This window comes from Phacochoerus africanus, chromosome 7 (genome assembly GCF_016906955.1).
Source record: "Phacochoerus africanus isolate WHEZ1 chromosome 7, ROS_Pafr_v1, whole genome shotgun sequence".
Lineage (NCBI taxonomy): Eukaryota > Metazoa > Chordata > Mammalia > Artiodactyla > Suidae > Phacochoerus > Phacochoerus africanus.
In genome coordinates this window covers 22,865,110-22,884,921 of record NC_062550.1, presented here as the reverse complement: position 1 = coordinate 22,884,921, position 19,812 = coordinate 22,865,110, and the positions used below count along the sequence as shown (strand labels likewise).

The 19,812-nt window shown below is 34.9% G+C and overlaps 1 protein-coding gene and 1 pseudogene across 1 annotated transcript; both read left to right on the top strand.

The window, feature by feature from the left end:
* The first annotated feature begins 1,901 nt into the window (after positions 1–1,901).
* LOC125131684 (olfactory receptor 6C6-like) lies at positions 1,902–2,861 on the top strand. Its single transcript, XM_047788454.1, has one exon. The coding sequence runs from the start codon at positions 1,902–1,904 to the stop codon at positions 2,859–2,861; it is 960 nt and encodes a 319-aa protein (XP_047644410.1).
* A 14,549-nt stretch (positions 2,862–17,410) lies between these two features.
* On the top strand, positions 17,411–18,336 carry LOC125131015 (olfactory receptor 6C3-like; annotated as a pseudogene).
* The last annotated feature ends 1,476 nt before the right edge of the window (positions 18,337–19,812 follow it).

Here is a 19,812-nt window from a genome sequence, read left to right as displayed (position 1 = left end):
CTTTATCTAATGCTACGTATTTGTGGTTGTATTGGGTACATCATGGAGGGACAATTAGACAGCAGCTACTCTTTACATCTTGTAGAAATTTAGCAAGCACATTTACATTGAGTTTAAGATTGAAGACAATTAGTGTGTTTAGTAAAACTCAGAAGATTACAAAAAGTAGGACATGAAATAAAGAAGTAATGTCCAGGAGTTACCACTGTGGCACACTGGGTCAAGAATCTAACTGCAGCAGCTTGAGTCTCTGAGGAGGTGCAGATTCAATCCCCAGCCCTGCATCGTGGATTAAAGGCTCTGGCTTTGTCACACCTGCACTATAGGAACTTCCATATGCCATGAGTACAGCCATTAAAAAAAAAGTATTTATTTGCTATATTTAGTCTATAGTGTTATAAAACTTTTACATATAATGAATAAAAAATGTAGATTCAGATTTTAATATCATGAAAGGTGAGTAATTAATGGAAAAACTGAAGAGAAAGTCAAATAGAAATATTTTTATGTTGTAATATAAGAACTTACCATATTGTTTATGACTAGTAAACATATTAAAACTGATGGCAACCATTCAAATATGTTTAAAACAAAGATTCTATGATTCAATAACTTTAAAAATAATATGTTTATGTAAAGAATAATGTTATCTAGAAAAGTAAATGAACATATTTGAATAAATTCAATAGAAAGGAAAAGGAAAATATGTGATATTTGATATTTTCTATGACAGCTCATATTTAAAAAGGCATAAAGAAAGGTTTTTTTGTTTGTTTGTTTTGTCTTTTGTCTTTTTAGGGCCGCACCTATAGCATAAGGTGGTTCCCAGGCTAGGGGTCTAATCGGAGCTGTAGCTGCTGGCCTACGCTAGAGCCACAGCAATGCCAGATTCGAGCCCAGTCTATGACCTACACCACAGCTCATGGCAATGCCAGATCCTTAACCCAATGAGCAAGGCCAGGGATTGAACCCTCAACCTTATGGTTCCTAGTCGGATTCCTTTCTACTGCACTAGGACAGGATGTCCAAGAAAGCTTTTTGAATATTGTCTGCCAATTACGAAAATTTGCTAGGACAAAGCAGTCTTGCTCTGCTACAATGAATATAATTAACAAGACCAAATTATAATTAGTAACTATGAAATATTGCTGTAGCACAACTCAGTGACAAGAACTGCAATTATTTAAAATAATTTTATATTCAAATGAAAAGATACAGCTTCTTAACATAATCTGTACAGCACTAGGGAAAGTAACATATGATTATTATAAATTAAATAAAGTAAAAGAATGATAAAAATATAGGGACACTAATTTTAGTTTTGTCTGTTTTGTTTCCTAAGTCATACAGATTTAAGGCATTGTTAATTCTGAGAATTTTTTAAATGTTTAATTTAAAGACCACTCATAATGGATATGAAAAACAAAGAAGATGAAGTTAAAAAAAAATTAACTGAAGGAAAATTTTACTAAAAATAAGAAAGAAATATAAATGGAACTTGATGAATAAATGGCACCAAAATTACTTGAGATATTTGCAAAATTCAGGAAATAAAAAATATGAATATTTAAATAGTCTGTTAGGGTAAGACTTTCTAAAGGTGGGCCAGTGATTAACACTAACTCAACTGTGGAGTTAAATTTCAAATGACTAAATCCTCTATTAAGTAGTAAATAGAACTTAAATCTTGTCAAGGGAAAATCTCAGCATTTATATGAAGATAACTGACTTTAGACTGACTGGCATGTTCATTTTGATGGAAACAAAGTAGATTTTAGAAAACATTTAACCATAGATGTGTTTCTGAATAAGTAACATTCGATGGCTGAGAGTGAAGAAAAATGTTTTCCAACTTGTAACATCATTTTTGTTTTCTCTAGCTTTGAGAAGAGAAAAAAAAAATGAAGAACCAATCAATGGAAATAGATTTCATTCTCCTAGGATTGACAGATGATCTGCAATTGCAAATTGGGATTTTCCTGTTTCTATTTTTCAACTACATCTTGAGCCTGATGGGGAACTTAATCATCCTCCTCCTCACCCTCCTGGATCCCCATCTCAAGACCCCAATGTATTTCTTCCTTCGAAATTTCTCCTTCTTAGAGATTTCATTCACAACAGTCTGCATTCCACGATACTTGATAAGCATTCTCACTGGAGACAAAAAAATTTCCTACAGTGGTTGTATAACACAGTTGTTCTTTTTTCTTTTATTAGGAGTTACAGAGTTTTTCCTTTTGGCAGCCATGTCCTGTGACCGCTATGTTGCCATCTGCAAACCTCTGCATTACCCAGTCATTTTGAACAGCAGAGTGTGCCATCAGCTTGTCCTCAGCTCTTGGGTAGCTGGCTTCCTAATTATATTTCCTCCTTTGGTCTTGGGACTTCAGCTGGATTTCTGTGCTTCCAAGATAATTGATCACTTCCTCTGTGACAGTTCTCCCATGCTACAGCTCTCTTGCACAGATACAAGCTTCATAGAATTGATGGCTTTTGTCTTAGCTGTGGTGACACTTGTCGTCACTTTGCTGTTAGTGGTCCTCTCCTACACATACATCATCAAAACCATTCTAAAATTCCCTTCTGCTCAACAAAGAACAAAGGCCTTCTCCACCTGTTCCTCACACATGGTCGTTGTCTCTCTTACTTATGGGAGTTGTATCTTTACATACATGAAAACATCAGCGAAGGAAAGGGTGACTTTAACTAAAGGTGTAGCCGTGCTCAATACCTCTGTTGCTCCTTTACTAAACCCCTTTGTTTATACCCTAAGGAATCAGCAGGTGAAAGACGCTCTCAAGGATATGTTTCAAAGGTTTCGTTATCTTCAAAACAATGAGACAAAATGTAGACATAAATAAGTTGTTACTGAAACATGAATGGGGAAACGGAATACAATTTTCAATTCATTAGTTCAAAGCTATACCATTTTTCCCTTTAATGATTTATGCCATTAGGTTTAGTCAGTCTGCCTTATCTTTACACTTCTCTCTGTTCTCTCTGAGGAGACTATTTTACTCTTTATTAGTAAACTGCCTTTTTCAAGCAGAATATTAAATTCCATCTCTGACTAGAACTATCTCTTCTCATCAATGCACTATCATCATGTACTGTGCTGACTCCTTTCTAAAACTGAGCCTTATTATTTCAACATATGTGTGCTGCTTGCCAAGCATTGCATCTGCTTCTAATATTTTGCTCTGCTAAAACTGTGAAAGACAAATTCACAACCTGATAAATACTATATGATGCAACTGATGTTATGATGAAAACAGGTAGAACTCAGATTGACTTTAAAGATCAAAATAGTTTTCCAAGAGAAATCACCATTGATACTGAACACTTAAAGATAAATAAGGAAATAAATATTTTAAAGTAGCTGTATTCAGAGGTATAAATTGTGCAAAGGAACTTAGATTCTACTAAGTTTCCCCTAGAGAGATTCAATGATTAAATAAGGTTATGTAAACATCTTCAGTTATTTTTTTCTGCAGAAATAATTGAACTCCAGGCTTTGGTTAAATTTGCTTATGTAATATTAGAATCTCAGGCCTACAAATGATAATAACCCATGGAAGAAATTCAAGGTATAATTATTTATATTTGAGTTTGGAGAGCTTTCCATGTATTTTATTCCATTTGTAAATTTAAAATGTCCTGATTCATTCCAGTTGCTAATTTAATCCAATTTATTAAGTCTATTGATCATACAAGCACATAAAATAATTTTAAACCAATAGATTGAACAAATATTGAGACCCATAGAACAATAAAAATAGAGAGCATTTACACTTAGTAATTCAATAATTCCTTCAGCATCTTCACAGTCATTTCTGCTCATCCCATTATCGGATTCCCGTACCCAGTGACATCCTTTCAGACACTATAGATGAGTTATGTCTTCTCTTAATTTGTTTTTTTTTTTTTTGTCTTTCTAGGGCTGCACCTGCAGCACGTGGAGGTTCCCAGGCTAGGGCTCTAATCCAAGCTGTAGCCGAAGGCCTACACCACAGCCACAGCAAAGCGGGATCCGAGCCGTGTCTGCGACCAACACCACCCTCCAGGACAACACCGGATCCTCAACCCATTGAGTGAGGCCAGGGATCAAACCCACAACTGCATGGTTCCTTGTAGGATTCGTTTCCTCCGCGCCATGATGGGAACTCCTTTTCTTAAATTTTTTATTAAAAACATACCAAGCATGTCTGGCTTGATGTCTGGCTTTCCTTACTCGACATAAAATTTTTGATGTTTACCCATGCCATTGCCTGCATCCCTAATTCATTCCATTTTTCCCATGTAATTTGGGACGATTTCCGTTGTCCTTTCCTTACAGCTTGGTTTCCTTCCCCTATTCATTCACCTTGGTGTGCTTATTCTCTGAGGAACCTCTCTCCAAGAATGAAATATTTACTTTGACTCCTGTAAAAAGTCCATATCATATTTTGAAATGACTGTCACTGAAAATATCATTCAGTGCTTCTGGAGCATGCAGATTTACTTTCTAATTTTCACTGTATATGTATTTACTTTTGAATGTCCTAGACATTCAAAGGAGGGAGAGGGGGAAAAGGGCACACATACGTAGCCTTGTGGATAGCCACCTCAAGATACCCATGTATATTTTCTTTCAGAATCCTTTTCTACTTAGAAATTCTCTTTACTAGTATATGCATCCCTGAATTGTTGGTTATGACGGCAGCTGGGGACAAAACCATTTCCTATAATAGCTATACTGACCAATTGTTTTCTTTTTCTTCCTTTTTGGAGTATCTGAATTTTACTTGCTGGCAACAATGTCCTATGACCACTATGTTGCCATCTGTAAGCCCCTGCATTACACATCCATCCTGAACAGTAAAATGTGCATCTCTGTTGTTGGCTTGCTGGGTTCCTTACCATCTTTGTACCTCTCCTCCTAGTTCTAAAGCTTGACCTTTGCGCTTCCAACATTGCTGATCATTGCTACCATGACCCAACTCCCCTCCTGCAGATCTCCTGCTCAGAAACACATCTCACTGAGACAATGGGATACATCTCAGCTGCAGTGACACCTGTGGTAACGTTAGTAATGGTGACCATGTCATATACCTATATTGCATTAACAATTCTAAAAATCCCCTTACCTAAACAGAGGAAAAAATGGTTTTTTCAATATGTTCTTCTCACATGATTGTGATATCCCTTCCTTATGGCAGGGGCATCTTCATGTATGTTAACCCTTCAAAACAAGGGTATCTTTTTCTTAGGGAACTGCGGTGTACCCTGCCCCACTCTGTGCACCACTTTTTGACCCTTCCATACACAGTTTATGGACCAAAAAGTAGAAAAGCCTTCATGAATATGATACCCAGGGTTATTTCCTTCTCAATCAATGTTATTGCACAAATGAATATGTTATTGCACAGATGAACAAAGGAGTCTCTAATAATAGCAGTGTATTCATGGTAGCTTTCTATACAGATTTTCTTTTTTATATATATTCATTTCCTTGATATTCATCTTTGTCTTTTTTCAAGCTTTATTTGACAAAAAAATCTTAGTTCAAAGGAATATTTTTTTATATTTTTCAATAGATATTTTCTTTCTTTTCAATTCCTTTTTCTCTGAATATTTGAAAGTGAGCTAATTTTTTTGTTTCCTTTGTTTTTAGATTCTAGTTAGCCAAAAATATAAAATGTGTTTAATTTACATTTTATTTAATGTTGCATGTTGTATAATAACTATTACCATCTTGATTGGTACTTTGTTACAGCCTAATTAAGGCTAACATTTAATTATATGGTTTTGTTGTTCTACCAATTTATTTTTACACTCTATTTAATGAAATGAAAGAAAATTATAGTTGAGATTAACCATTAGTGTTGCTGCTCGAATTAGAAAATGTTTACTTAAGAGTTCTCTAATGGCTCAGCGGGATTGGATCCAGCATTGTCACTGCAGTGGCTTGGGTTACTGCCTTGTCATGGGTTCAATTCATGGCTGTGGACAAAGCCACCCCCCCCAATTTTATTATGTAAAAAAATAATTATATTACCACATTTTCCATAGAAACTAGTGTTTAGTTTCTATTAGAGAAATTTTAACATTACAAGTGCTAAATTATAGCTGAAAAATTTGTTACTGTTAAGGTTTACTTAAGGAGAAAAATGCTAACTTTATGTATTTATTCTTTTTTGGTTTATTATAAAGAAAGATACATTGATATATATAGTAGTATCTCCTACCAGAGGTATATTTTCTTAAGGAATTTTGATCTATAAGTCAAAAACTGGAATTTGGCTCTTTTGGAGCAATTTCTGCATCATGACCAAATTATAAAATATAAAACCTCAAAAAAAAGGTTTCCATAGATACACATCATTTCATGATTTTTTCTCAAGATATGTGTATTAACTAGACCACAATTTCTTTTTTCATTTTTTACTCCAGTCAATAGAAAATTTTCTTCTAGGATTGACAGATGACCCACAATTGAAAATTGGGAAAAGCGTATCATACATGCAAGCACATATTATAATTTTAAAATAATGGATTTGAGCAAATACTGATACTCAAGGAACAATAAAAATAGAGACTTGACATTAAGTAGTGCAGTAATTCCCATTGCTCCTTCAGAGTCATCCCACCATTGGATCCAGGTGCCCACTAACACCCTTTCAAGTCACTATAGATGAGTTATACCTTTTCTTGAATTTTTTAAAAAACACACAAAGCATGAACTTGATGTCTGGCTTTTCTTACTCAAAATAAGGTATTTGAGGTTTACCCATGCTGACGTCTGTATCCTTAGTTAATTCCGTTTTGTTGATGTAATTTAGCAGAATCGCTGGTATCCTTTTCTCATAGCTTGCATTCTCAACCCTATTCTTACATCTCGGTATGTTTAGTCACATAGGAATCTCTCCCTGAGACTGAAATATTTACTTTGACCAGTGTAAAAAGCCCACATCATATTTCTAAATAATAGTCACTGAAAACATTTATTGTTTTATGCTTCTGGAGTATAATTTGTCTGTCAGAAGGAAAGTGATTGAAAGAGGTCACTCTTTTATATCCTAGTGCCTTTACTGTTCACTTCCTATTCTCCAACACAGTTGGGGCATCAGGAATTGTCCCTTAATGAGAAAGAAATGAACCACCAACCATTTTGTTGCTCAGTTAGGAGTCCATCCAAATTACAAATGAATTTCCTCTACTATTTATTTTGTTTTTATTTTTTAGGGCCACACCTGCAACACCTGAAAGTTCCCATGCTAGGGGTCAAACTGGAGCTGCAGCTGCCAGCCTACACCACAGCAGCACCAGATCCCAGCTGCTTATGTGACCCACACCACAGCTCATGGCAGTGCCAGATCCTTAACCCACTGAGCCAGGCAAGGGATTGAACCTGCATCCTCATGGATAGTAGTTGGCTTGTTTCAACTGAGCCACAATGGGAATTACATCTTCTACTATTTTTTAATGTAACAGATTCCAAGACTCAACTTATTTTGGAGAGGTAAGAAAACAGTGTTTGTACAAAGGTTTTTTTAGACTACTACTGAGGAAACTAATACCGAAGGTCTCAGGTTGAAGCCCTGTAGAGAGTGGTTCAGGAAAGCTTTGTGTGACATGGCAGTGGCTCTCGGTAATTTTTGAGAAAGCACTGATTCATAGCCTAAGCAGTAAAGTTGGTAGTTTTTCCTGACTAGGATCCACTAGGGATCTTGTCTTTACTCAACAGGTTGAACACAAATACTTCTGCAATATAATAGCCTCCACTTCTCTCTCAATTTACCAATTTTGTAACAATACATCTCATGAATATACTGTAAATAAGAATCAAACAGGGGGAAAGTATCTGGGTAAAGGTATCCTGGTTTCTCCACTCCACGTAGAGAACAGCTAAGAAAGCTGTATGTATGTCATGAGCTGGCAACAGACAATTCAATATAGATAACTTGAACATAAACCAAAGACATGGCCTTAGAAATTGCTTTTATCACTGGTAATGCCCAACAAGTGATGTCAGTATCGGGGGCAGGTTAGAACAGATGAGATTTCTCTTGCACTTTCTTATTCAATTTACTCTCATTAAATAGGATACTATTGAAGATTCCGATATTATGAAATTTTAAATCCATGTAATGAGTTCATATTACTTTGGGCACCTTAGGCACCCTGGTTGAAAATTATGTGTCTACAGGATTGCTCTACATCTTCTGATGAAGGAAAGAGTCAGGAAAAGAGGGGTAAAGTAGAAAAGTAAATTACATTACTATTAAAGTAATTTAATTTTCCCATGAGGTTCACATGGGTCTGGATGTTAATCTCTAAAATTATGTCCCAGGGGAACAAGACCTCTTTGCTCCAAGATCTTCTAGGATAAATTCTTCATAATCAGGAAATCCCAGACCTTAGAGAACTATGTTCATTTTTCACTCATTCATTATTCACCTCAATAAATACTTTTAGAGCTCTAAGAGCTGGAAATAATTATAGAAGTGGACAGACAGCGTTCTTGAAATTCTACTCTAAAACCACACACACACACACACACACACACACACACACACACCCTCAAAATGGATTAAAGACCTACATGTAAGTTCTTATAATATAAAACTCCTAGACGAAAACATAGGCAAAATACTTTTTGTCGTAAATCAGTACAATATTTTTTTGATCCACCTCCTAGGGTAATGAAAACAACACAAAAATAAACGAATGGCATCTAAGTAAACCTAAAAGCATTTGCACAGCAAAGGAAAGTTACAGGCCAATTTCACTGATGAGCATGACCAAGCACCAAGAAGATGAGCCCTCTTAGCTAGTTTGAAAACCAGGAGGGCTTACTAGAGGGTTTCAGGAAACCAGGAAGAGTGTGTATAGAGACTTGCTTGCTCCCATTCCCAGTGCAGAGGCAACAGATTGAAAACTGCCTAGTGCTTTGGTCAGCCTGATAGAACTGCCCCAGCATGCTTCCCAGACTGCACCTGGCCCTTGGGCTCTGGCACTGCACCTGCCAAGATGGAGACAACTGCTATACAGGAGAGACACAGGGCTCATTCCAAACTGTGGCACAACCCTTCAGGCGTCAGCCCTGCTCTTGGCCATGGGGGAGATCACCACATAGCCCTGGAGAAGCCCCAGTTTGCACCTGGCTCTGGCTCTAACCCCTCCAACACCAGCCTTACCCCACACCAAGGTGGTGGCTCCAAGCACACCCTGGGAGAAGATGTAACACATGCTCATTCCAGATCCAGTTGTCCCATCAAAACCCCTGGGCACACACAGACTGCACAGGGATGCTCCCATACAAGGACACGCCTTTGTTCCCAGGGAAGGTAACTCTTTCATCTAATTTCATAGAAACAGAGAATGTTAAAATGAAAAGACAGAGGACTACGTTCCAAACCAAAGAACAAAATAAAATCCTGGGGGGAAAAAAAAAAAACTTAATGAAATGGAGATAAGAAATTTACCAGACAGTGTTTAAAGCTATTGTAATAAAAATGCTCACTGAATCCAGGAAAAGAATAGAGGACAAAGTGAGAACCTCAACAAAAAACTAGACAAAAGGTAAACGAAGAAATTTACAGCAGATTATCCGATATAGAAAAATACATACATGATGTGGTAGAGAGAAGAGAAAAAAATCATCTATTAGAACAGCAAAAAGAAAATGAAATTTATTTTGAGTGAGGACAGATTAAGGGAACTCTGGAATAACATCATGCATACTAATTTTGGGATTACAGGAGTTGCAGAAGGGGAAGAGTGAAAGAAAAGAGCAGAAAATGTATTTGATTAAATTATATCTGGATATATTCCTGACCTGAAGAAGGAGGCATTATCCAGGTCCAGGAAACACAGAGAGTATCAAAAATTTGACACCAAAGAGACCCAAACCAAGACATAGCACAGTTAAAAGGCAAAAGTTGGACAGGCGATACCTTTATGGCTGAGTAGGTTACAGACCCAACTATTATCTATGAGCATACATGTTCGATCCCTGGCCTTGCTCAGTGGATCCCGCATTGCCATGGTTGTGGCACAAGCTGGTGGCTGTGGCTCCAATTCAACCTCTGGCCTGGGAACTTCCATGTCCTCCAGATATGGCTCTAAAAAGCAAACAAACAAACAAACAAAAAAGGCAAAAAAATGAAAAAAAAAAGGAAGAAAAAGAAGGCAAAAGTTAAAGAGAGAAAAACCCAAGTAGAGGATAATTTTTAAAAAGTGTTTGACAAAAAAAAGAAAATAAAACAAAACCACACCCCACACCCACATACACACACACAAATGCTCCAAACTGACAAGTATATCAAAAACAAGACATAAATAATCAAATGCAGAGGAGACTAAGGGACTTTCTGTGTAAATGCTGTGCAGTAAACTGGATTAGGCAGTGTTATAGAAAAGGGAAATTAGTGAGAAACTAATGAAATACAATAAAGTTAGGATTTTAGTTAACAGTAGTGCACCAACCCTCTTGTTCTTGGTGTTTTTTAAATGGGGGGTACATGTATTTATTTATTTTGACAAAAGTGGAATGCTAATACAAAATATTTGCATTAGCAGAAACTGGCTAAATTTTCCTATGTAAAAGAGTTTATGCAAGAACAATCTGCCTCCCAAACCATCAACGAAAATGACTTGAGGTCATTAGAAAGCAAAAATACCACCTAGGATTTGAGGAGCCACAGTTTTGGAGAGAAAGATGCCCAGTAAGAGGAACTATATTCTCCACATATTCTGAAAGCCTCTTGTTCCTTCTAACATAACATGTAGTAAATGTCTGAGCAGAACATGGTGAGCCAGTGCCTTCTTTCATGTGTCACTGGGGAGAACCAGATGGGAATCCACATCTGTCAATGCAAACCAAGACTTGTCTTGGATAGAAAATACCCCCTGTAAAAAGAAATCGAAGGTTAATGAACCTGAGGTTTTGCAGTGTTTTTCTTCCTAAATACACATGATAAATTCTAAGTGTCAAGCAGTGGAAGCTTTACATCCCAAGTGCAAAGTATCATCTAAATCATAAAGATTCGAGGTAGAAATCTCTGCTATCTCCTAGTGTCTGAAGACAAAATTTTATATTTACAATTTGCCAAAATGGAGGATCCTCAGTCAAAACCTAGACTTTGAGCTCAGAGCACTGAAATCTTGCCCTCTATAAAGAGACACAATGAATCCATCACGTCTCTAAAAGCATGGACTGCAGGATTGAATAATCGCATTCCTTGTTTTGGTCAAGGTTATCTCCCTTTACACGTGTGCCAGAATAAATTAAGTCATGTTTGTAGGCCCAATCATCATCTAAGTTTTTAATGACTATACAGTTTTGCATATACATTAAATAATTCACAAGCATACCAAAAGAAGTTTCAAAAGATCACAACCCATGAAAATAAGAGAAATAGAAAAAAGATGATATACATACATTTACTACAAAGTTTATAAAAGAATTAGAATTAATTATTTCAATAAAGAGCTAAGAAATTAAAGACTTAAATAATTGGTATTAGGAATGCTTATCCAATAATTGAAGGAAGAAAAGTGTCTCATGAAAGAAGGCATATGCGACATAGCAAAGGAATTAAACAAATAGGAAATATCAGTCCAAAGAAATAGATTTAAATAATACAGATTTGGGAAAGTAGGAGAAACACAGATATCAGAGAAGTTTAGACCAAAACATATTTATTTTGGTCTTAACTTAAATATTCAGGCTGGTATGCTGAAACTTTCCTAAAATCATTGTGTTTTTATGTTGGTATGGTCTACAATCATGTCAGGAACCCAGGTGTGTTCCGTCTTGTTTATTCACCATTCCCATTGTGACTGATCACAGTCATGCCTCCACAATGGCTTGCATCACATCTACTTTTCCACAGTGAGGGGGATAAAGAGGAAGAGAAGGACAAATCCCTTTTAGCAGAGGTTGAGCGGTAGAAGATGCCCAGGTGTCTCCATTTACATCCTTTGCACAGACTTTAGTCACAGAGCCACAACAAGTTACAAGGAAGGCCAGGCATTTACATAAATAGTCTTATTAATATAGAAGAAGTGGGGAGATTGCTTATGTATTATTAACTATTACTTTAAGATCCAACAGAAAATATCAAAATGAGTATTTGGAGTAAAGACATCTTTCAGGAAAGAAACTGAAGTCATATAGCACATGAAATATTAGGTGTATCTGGAGTATTAACAATGTTGCTTATATCCTGAGGTATAATGTTTCCTTGACAGGCTAAGTTCTTCATCTTATATTAATTTTTATTACTAAAGACAACAAAAGTATTTTATTTTATGCTTCTAAATCCAACCTATGCATTTGTGATTTCAAAACATGAGTGCATGGAAGGAAAACAGGTTTTGGAGAAATTCGTACTGAGATCTCTGGAGACACAGTTAAAGCTTTTATTTTTTTTAATATATGATTTCACTTTAAAAATATTTAATGCCTGGGGAGAACACTTGTATAGTGCCTTCATGATCTTTTGGGATTACTGTTCTTGGATTTCATATCCTCTTGAGAATTCACTATAATCCTTATGTATTTTCCTTCAGGGCACAGAAAGCATAAACACTCTATGGGAATCAAGTGTTGATTAATTTTTATGGCATAGTGGGTGACTTAGAAAAATGTAAGTAATTTACATCAATAAGTATTATACTATGGGAAAATTTAATAAACTAGTCAAAAAATTTGAGGAAAAAAAAGTGCTACCCAAAGCCTGTACATCGTTGCTCTAAATAGATTTAAAAAATAAATCATACACTGAGAAGTTGATTGAGATCCCTTCAGAGATGGATGGACCATCAGTGTGCTCTGTTCAGTATGGTGCCAAAAGAGGTAAATACTGATCAGAGAGGATTCTCTCTGAATAAATCTGTGTTTACTTCTTCTTAAAAATACATCTGAAATTGTAAATATTATTTGCAACCTGATTTAGGACTGAAAAATATGAAAATAATTGGCATGTCAAAAATTCTAAAATCATATTTCCTATTAGATATATTTTAATCCACTTTTGTTCTATTTTTACCATTAAGATTAACCTCCTTTATCTAACCTTTTAAATATTGTTTTATGGAAACCGTTGAAGGAAGGCATATGGGATACATTGATAATTTAGTATTCAAAAACTTTTCCTTTTTAAATTTATCTCACTTTCACAATATCTAACACAACTAAACATTTTTGCTTTCATAGGCTGACTTCTATTGATTTTGAAATGTGAACTTTATTAATGTTTTTACAGTGTGTGTTGGGAAGAATTTCTGAGTGAAATTGTTGGAGTTGAGACAAAGATAATTTGACACCATAAATTTGTGGTGGTTGTTCTTTCTAGGGCCACACCCACATCATATGGAGGTTCCCAGGCTAGGGGGCTAATCGGAGCTGTAGCCACCGGCCTACACCACAGCCACAGAAATGCGGGATCCGAGCCGCATCTATGACCTACACCACAGCTCACGGCAATGCTGGATCCTTAACCCACTGAGCAAGGCCAGGGATTGAACCTGCAACCGCATGGTTCCTAGTCGGATTCATTAACCGCTGAGCCATGACAGGAACTCTGACACCATAAAATTTTGATTCAGGTGTTTAGATATATGCCTTCCTATATAGTTGTTGGTGAGTCATTTTGTGTAAATAAAGAAACATTTACAATACATTGCTGCAAATTTACGTGAATGTAAAATGAATGCCCAGAGAAAATAATAGTCTTTTCTGTTACTCATATTTATCTGCATTACTAATTTCATGATTTTGACAGCAGATCTCATTGCCTTATCTTAGAATCCTGTAAACTCCTCAGAATATTACTGGAAACAAATGTTACTTGTCCTTATATGTTTATTTTTATTTACATATTTGCCTTTTCAATAATAATTACATATTTGCTTTTTCAATGATAATAATAATAATAATAATAAATATTTCAGAGATTAGAAATAAAACCCTTATATTATCAACATAGAAATAAATTGTCTTATCTAGTGTCCATCACAAAACCTTAATCATTTTATATGTGTGATGATGAAGATACTGGGGAAGGAAAATTTTCCTAGAGATATCATTAATCTTTTTTTGTTAAAGAAATACACTATATCTGGTCTAAAAGTATTCATACAAAACATTTCACTTTTAAGAAGGCAGCTTTATAAAATACACTTTTCAAACTTCATCCTGATACCCAATTTGATAGCGGTACAAACCTAAACAATGTAACTCTCTCACTTGATATATGTTCAGTGTTGAAACCAGTTGTAGTTAGTTAACGTTTCATTAATTGCATGTTAGCTATACATCTGAATACCTTATGATAGGGAAATATATGCCTCCTAAAATTTTGTCAATACTTCTGAGACTTATTATGTATTTACGATTTACCAAATACTCCTTATCTCTTAGGCATGTTGATCACAAAATTATTCATCATTTTAATCTGTATTTTAAACAGAGTAAAATGGCAAGTTTAAAGAATAGAAGTAGGTGAAGAGAAATTTCAGTGGTCAACATTTTCTTCTTCCAGTTTTTATTTACTAATTTCACTTACTAAGTTATACATTTTAATTACTAATCTATAAATTTTTGTTCTATTAAATTTTAATTACTATTTACATTTTTTAATCTTTTAAAACGTTTTTACTCAAACTCACTATGTTTTCACTAAAAATCTATCTTGCCTTTCTAGCTTTGCCTATACCTTTCTCTTTTCTTAAAAAATTAGAGTTGACTTAGTATAATGTTGTCAGTTTCTGCTGTACAGCAAAATGACCCTGTGATATGTATATACACATTTTTTCCTCATAGCATCTTCCATCATATTCTACCCCAAGAGATTGAACCTAGTTCCCTGTTTTATACCATAGGAACCTATTAGCTTATCCATTCTAAATGTCGTAGTTTGCTACCGATCCCAAACTCCCAGTCCATTCCACTCCCTCCCCCTGCTCACCAGCAACCACAAGATGCTCACCACATCTGTGATCTGTTTCTGTTTTGTAGATAGAACCATTTGTGCCATATTTTAGATTCTACATATAAATTATTTCATATTTTATTTGTCTTTCTTTTCCTAACTTAGTTCACTTAGTATGAGAATTTCTAGTTGTGTCTATGCTGCAGAAAAGGGCATTATTTTATTCTTTTAATGACTGTGTAATATCCCATTGTATATAAGTACCACATCTTCTTAATCCATTCATCCGGATTAAATGATAATGGACATTTAGGTTCTTTTCACGTCTTGACTATTGTGAATAGTGCTGCAAAGAACACGGAGGTGCATGTATCTTTTTGAATGAAAGTTTGACCAGATATATGCCCAGGAGTGGGATTGCTGCATCATATGGTAGTTCTACATTTAGTTTTCTGAGGTACCTCCATACTATTTTCCATAGCAGTTGTACTAAATTATATTGCCACAAACAGTGAAGAAGGGCTCCCTTTTTTCCACACCCTCTTCAGCATTCGTTTTTCAAAGATATTTTAATTATGGCCATTCTGACTGGTGTGAAGTGGTACCTTGTTGTAGTTTTGACTTGCATTTCTCTAATAATTAGTGATGTTGAGGACCTTTTTATGTGGCTACTGGTGATTTATACATCTTCTTTGGAGAAATATCTATTTGAGTCTTCTACCCATTTTTCGATTGGGTTGTTTGTTTTTTTCCTTGTTGAGTTGTATGAGTAGTTTGTGTATTTTGGAGATTAGGCCCTTTTTGGTTGCATCATTTGCAAAGATTGTCTCCAGTTCTGTTGGTTAACTTTTCTTGTTTAAATGGTTTCTTTTGCTTGCAAAATCTTCTAATTAGGTCCACTGATTTATTTGTGTCTTTATTGTCTTTATTCTAGGAGATGGATCAAACAAGATATTGCTGTGATTTATGTAAAATAGTATTCTGCTTATGTTTTCCTCTAGGAATTCTATAGTATCTAGCCTTATATTTAGTTCTTCAATCCATTTTGAGTTTATTTTTGTATATGGTGTTATAAAGTATTTGAATTTTGTTTTTTACATGTAGCTGTTCAGTTTTCCCAGCACCACTTATTGAAGAGACTCTCCTTCTTTCACTGTATGTTTTTTCCTCCTTTGTCATAGATTAGTTGACTAAAGGTGCTCAGGTTTATTTCTGGGCCTTCTATCCTGTTCCATTGATCTATAATTCTGTTTTTGTGCCAGTAGCATACTGTTTTGGTAACTGTAGCTTTGTAGTAGAGTCTGAGGTCAGGGAACAAGATTCCTCCATTTCTGTCTTTTTTTTTCAATAATGCTTTGGCTATTTGGGGTCTTTTGTGTTTCCATACAAATTTTAAAATATTTTATTCTAGTTCCATGAAGGATGTTCTTGGTAATTTAATAGGGATTACATTGAATCTTTAGATTGCCTTGGGTAGTAGTCATTTTGACAATATTGATTCTTCCAATCCAAGAGCATAGTCTATGTTTCCAAATGTTTGTGTCATCTACCTTTTTCTTCTTTTTAATTCCTCACACCTCATACAACTTTTTGAACACATATTTATATATTTCTATCTGTTCCTATATCCTATTTTTTCTTTTTCACTTCATCTGGTCTAGTTTCAGCATCAAAACCTATAAAGGAAAACTGCTATTTCTTGTTACACACATTAAAATTACCAGGATGTTCTTTCTTTTTTTGGGGGGGTGAGGGATACAAATTGGGAAGAGTAGAGATGGTAACAGAGATTTAGATAATGGAAATATCAATAAGAATAGCAAATAAATACATTCCCCATCACTATATTCATTTATCTGAAAATGGATCTCATTTATCATGACAGTAAATGACACAAGAATCAGACATTTGATTTTGAGTAAAATGGTAAAACTGTACTAACCCTATTTATTGATGATGATGATGTTTGAGATGTGTATGTTTCTCTGTGTGTGTGTGTGTGTGTGTGAGTGTGTGTGTGTGTAACTGTTAAATACAAAACCTAGGCTGATATACTCCTCTGACAGGTATTCATTTGCTCGTATTATGCAAACCTCTTAATTTAACAAGAAATGGCCTGTATCACAACTGTTGTCCAAAACTAAGTGGAAAAAGCATTTTTCCATGTTGAAAGTTCCCCCAATTTTCCTTGAATTTATTTACATAAAGTCAATGAACCATTAATATAATTACATAGGTTATTCTGTGGTAAAACTGGAAACTAAACATTGAATTCTCTGTGCAGATACTCTAGAAATGCAAACTATTTCTCCTCCTGGCATAACCATCATTAAAACATGAATGAGGACTGTGTTATTTTATGTGAAATGTCACTTCGATAACTTTTCCTTAACCAATATTTATCCCTGTTCTTTTCCCAATGAGATCACTGTTTTATTCCCTTCTATTTTTTTTTATCCTATGTAGATATTTGTAAGTAAAGAGCATTAATGGGAAACCATACAAGAGTGATCATGTTTATACTAGCAGGTTTGAATGATGACCCACAACTGAAAGTTGTATTATTTACCTTCCTTCTTCTCACCTACTTGCTAAGCATCCCTGGAAATCTGATCATTATCCTACTCACCCTGGTGGATATTCACCTCAAGACACCCATGTATTTTTTCCTTTGGAATTTTTCCTTCTTGGAAATTTCCTTTACTACTACATGCATCCCTAAATTGTTGGTTATGCTGGCAACTGGAGGCAAAACCATTTCCTATAACAACTGTTTTGTTCAATTGTTTTTTTGCCTTCCTTCTTGGAGCATCTGAATTTTACTTGCTGGCAGCAATGTCCTATGACCGCTATGTTGCCATCTGTAAGCCCCTGCATTACACAGCCATCATGAACAGTAAGATCTGCATTCAGCTTGTCCTCAGTTGTTGGATCGCTGGGTTCTTTACCATCTTTGTACCTCTCCTCCTAGTTCTAAAGCTTGACTTTTGTGCTTCCAACATTATTGATCATTTTGGGTGTGACCCAACTCCCCTCCTACAGATCTCCTGCTCAGACACACATCTCATTGAGACTATAGGATTCATCTCAGCTGTGGTGACACTTGTGGTCACATTAGCAGTAGTGATAATATCATATATCTATATTGCATTAACAATTCTAAAATTCCCATCAATTAATCAGAGGAAAAAAGCTTTCTCAACGTGTTCATCTCACATGATTGTGATATCCCTTTCTTATGGCAGCTGCATCTTCATGTATGTTAAACCTTCAGTCAAACAAAGAATATCTTTTTACAAGGGAAGTGCCCTACTTAATACCTCTGTTGCACCACTATTGTTGGTTACATAACCAACAAGTGAAAAAAGCCTTTATGAATATGATACACAGGGTTATTTCTTTCTCAAACAAATGAATTTGCTGTTTTTTATGTATAAAAGAAAGGAACAAAGGAGACTCTACTAAAAACAGTGTTTTTGAATGTAACGTCTATTTTTTGCTTTCATTGCTTTAATATTCATCTTTCTTTTCACATGTCATTTTCACAAATATCTTTGCTCTAAAGAAGCTAATTTTCTTTATATTCCTCAATGGGTATTTTTTTTCTCATTTCCTTTTCCTATGAATATATGAAAGAAGTTGACCTAAGTTTTTCAAAGTCTTTTCATTTTTATTAGCCAAGCATTAAATGATTTTTATTTAAATTATACTAATGTAGCGTATAATGTAATCATTATTACCATGCTTTACTATACTTATTTACAACCTATGTAAGACATTCATTTATGTTTTTTGTAGTTCCACTATTTTATTGGTGCACACACTATTTAATGAAAGGACTATAATGTAGTAGAGATTAACCATTAATCTCAATGATCAAGTTAGAAAAAAATTATCTTAAAAAATAATTGTTATGTTAAATCACTCTCCATAGAAACTAGTTGTCTTACTGGTTTAGTTTGAAAATTGATATTGAAATGCAATAGTTATTTGGTGATTCCATCCCCTAAAATCTCCATTCAATAATTTGGGATACTGCTCAAATTTATTGGAGACTTTGTAAATAACAGTAAATAAGGGTAATGTTGACCCATTGTATTTATTCTTTTCAGATTGTCATAAATATAGATATGTAGTTATATAGGTATGATTCGTATCAGCAAAGCCAAAACAGTATAATAAACTAAACATTATCTTAAGAATTTTTAAACTGTAGGTCATAGTCTGAATTTGACTGACTCAAATCAATTTCTGTGTCATAACCAAAATTTTTAAATATTAAAAACAGGAGTTACCATCGTGGAGCAGCAGAAACGAATCTGACTGGGAACCATGAGGTTGCGGGTTAAATCCCTGGTCTTGCTCAGTGGGTTAAGGATCCGGCATTGCTGTGAGCTCTGGTGTGGGTTGCAGACACGGTTTGGATCTGGCGTTGCTGTGGCTCTGGTGTAGGCTGGCAGCTATAGCTCCAATTAGACCCCTAGCCTGGGAACCTCCATTTGCCATTGATGTGGCCCTAAAAGGACAAAAGACAAAAAAAAATTAAAAACAATAAAAATATTCTCATAGATATACACCATGTTTCATGAATTTTTTCTAGAAATATATATGCATTAAACCATAATTTCTTTTTCATTTCCTTTTCATTTTAACCATGGGTCTTGATTTGAATAAAACATTTTTTAAAATTTTATTGGAGGACAGTTGAGGATTGAATAAGTTTTCAGGTGTACATCAGAGAGAATAAGTTATAAATATATACATATATATGCATAAATGTATATATATATATATTTATATCCATTCTTTTTCTCCCATATAGGTTATGGAATAAAACCTGTTTGAAAAATACTACTTAATAAAGCAGAATAAAATGCAGGGGAAAATACAT

What these genes read in the sequence shown, in the direction of transcription:
- LOC125131684 (XM_047788454.1), top strand. Translation starts at nt 1,902, where the DNA reads ATGAAGAACCAATCAATGGAAATAGATTTCATTCTCCTAGGATTGACA.